The sequence below is a fragment of the Ananas comosus genome, linkage group 7, assembly GCF_001540865.1.
Source record: "Ananas comosus cultivar F153 linkage group 7, ASM154086v1, whole genome shotgun sequence".
Classification (NCBI taxonomy): Eukaryota; Viridiplantae; Streptophyta; class Magnoliopsida; order Poales; family Bromeliaceae; genus Ananas; species Ananas comosus.
Window position 1 is genome coordinate 4386396 of NC_033627.1, and position 1602 is coordinate 4387997.

A 1602-nucleotide genomic window follows, 5' to 3' on the forward strand; every position below is an offset into this window, starting at 1 on the left:
AAATAAACAAATAAACAGCTCCTGAAATAGAGAGATCGATGTTGCAGCTAATCTTACTTCCAAGCAAGAAGCTTGCATCCCAAAATCACTGAAGCAGCTCGCAACACACTGATGGATCTCCAAACCGAGAGCATCCAGCGTGCTCACCATCGAAAGCAACAACCCGGGCTTCGCCGCGCAGCAAACCTCTACGTGGGTGTCCCCCTCTCTCCTCTCGACATCGAACTGCATGCGACGGCCTTCACTCGATCGTTACAGGAACAAAAGGATTTACTAAACTGACGATCGATCGAGAGCAACACGGCCGGCAGATTAATTTATTTACCTTGGTGGAGCTCCTCATGAGCGTCGTCTCACTCGGATTCAGCTGATCCTTCAAGGCACCTAACTGATTCGGCCGGTTCCGCGGATCGGACTCGGCCTCGGCCTCCTCTTGCAGGGCTTTGATCCGTGCCATGAGCTCTTTGATGTAATCGATTGTGTCTCCGAGGATGGACGTTCTATCCATCTACAAATTGATAGGCCGGACGAGTATGTGAGCATATATATATATATATAAGGCCACGTCCGAACAGGCACTTTTAGTCATATTAACATTACCTTGCTGATCTTGGGCACGACGGATCGGAGCATGGAGAGCCGATCGTTGAGCCGCTTTCTCCGCCGCCTCTCCGCCATCAGGTTCTTGGAAGGCAGGCCGTCCGCCTTCTTCGGCCTGGCGTTCTTTCTCTCGAGGCAAGAGCTGGCGGCGAGCATCAGCGGCTCCGGCGTGCCGGCCGACTGCTTCTGCTCGGCCTTGCAGATATTCCGACCGCCTCCGGAGGCGCCGCCGCAGCTCATCTCCTCGTGGATGGCAGCATGCGCCGCCGCCGCCGCCGCCGCCGCCGCCGCCGGCGGTGCCGACGAGCCGCACAGGCCGGCGGCAGCAAACGGGCTGCAGACTTCGCTGAGGCAATCGAAGTTGGGCTCCGGCGAAAACTGCGGTCCGCCGAAGCAGTTCAGTCTGGCGGTCCCTTCGCTGCAGAAGAGTAGCTCGCTCATTCCGGCCGGGTACGTCTCCCACGTCTCCCTTCTCAGAGCTAAGAGCTCCTGTAAGAAGAAGCTTTCCTCGTCGAGCTCCATTATTTCCTCTAGACCACTCTCTCTCTCTCTCTCTCTCTCTCTTTATCTCTCTCTCTCTCTCTCTCTCTATATATATATATATATATATATATATATATATATATATGAGTCCGGCTACTATACTCTTATGAGTACGATCTGCCGGAGCTGTTGTCTCATATTTGTTTTGTTGGCACACCGAGCACTCCCTAACAAACTATTCGACCTCAGGATATGGACTGAGATATCTATGGATTTTATAGAAGGTCTGTCTAATTCACAAGGCAAGGAAGTTATTATGGTGGTGGTCGATAGACTGAGTAAGTATGCCGATTTCATAGCTCTATCCCATCCTTAATTCCTTACACGGCTTTATTGGTGGCTCAGTTGTTTCTCGACAACATATATAAGTTGCACGGAATGCTGAGGAGTGTAGTTAGTGATCGTGATACGATCTTCGTCAGCCAATTCTGGCAGGAATTGTTCAAGAGGCTTCAAGTC

General features: G+C 51.8%; 1 protein-coding gene across 1 annotated transcript in view; it reads right to left on the reverse strand.

Moving 5' to 3' along the window:
* LOC109712773 (transcription factor bHLH61-like) overlaps nt 1-1184 on the reverse strand; it is a 6643-nt gene extending 5459 nt beyond the window's left edge. The window contains exons 1-3 of the mRNA XM_020236525.1: nt 601-1184; nt 326-508; nt 17-225 (exon numbers count right to left, since the gene is read on the reverse strand). Of these exons, the coding sequence (XP_020092114.1) occupies nt 17-225; nt 326-508; nt 601-1122 (914 nt within the window). The 5' untranslated portion in view covers nt 1123-1184. The remainder of the gene's footprint in view (nt 1-16; nt 226-325; nt 509-600) is intronic.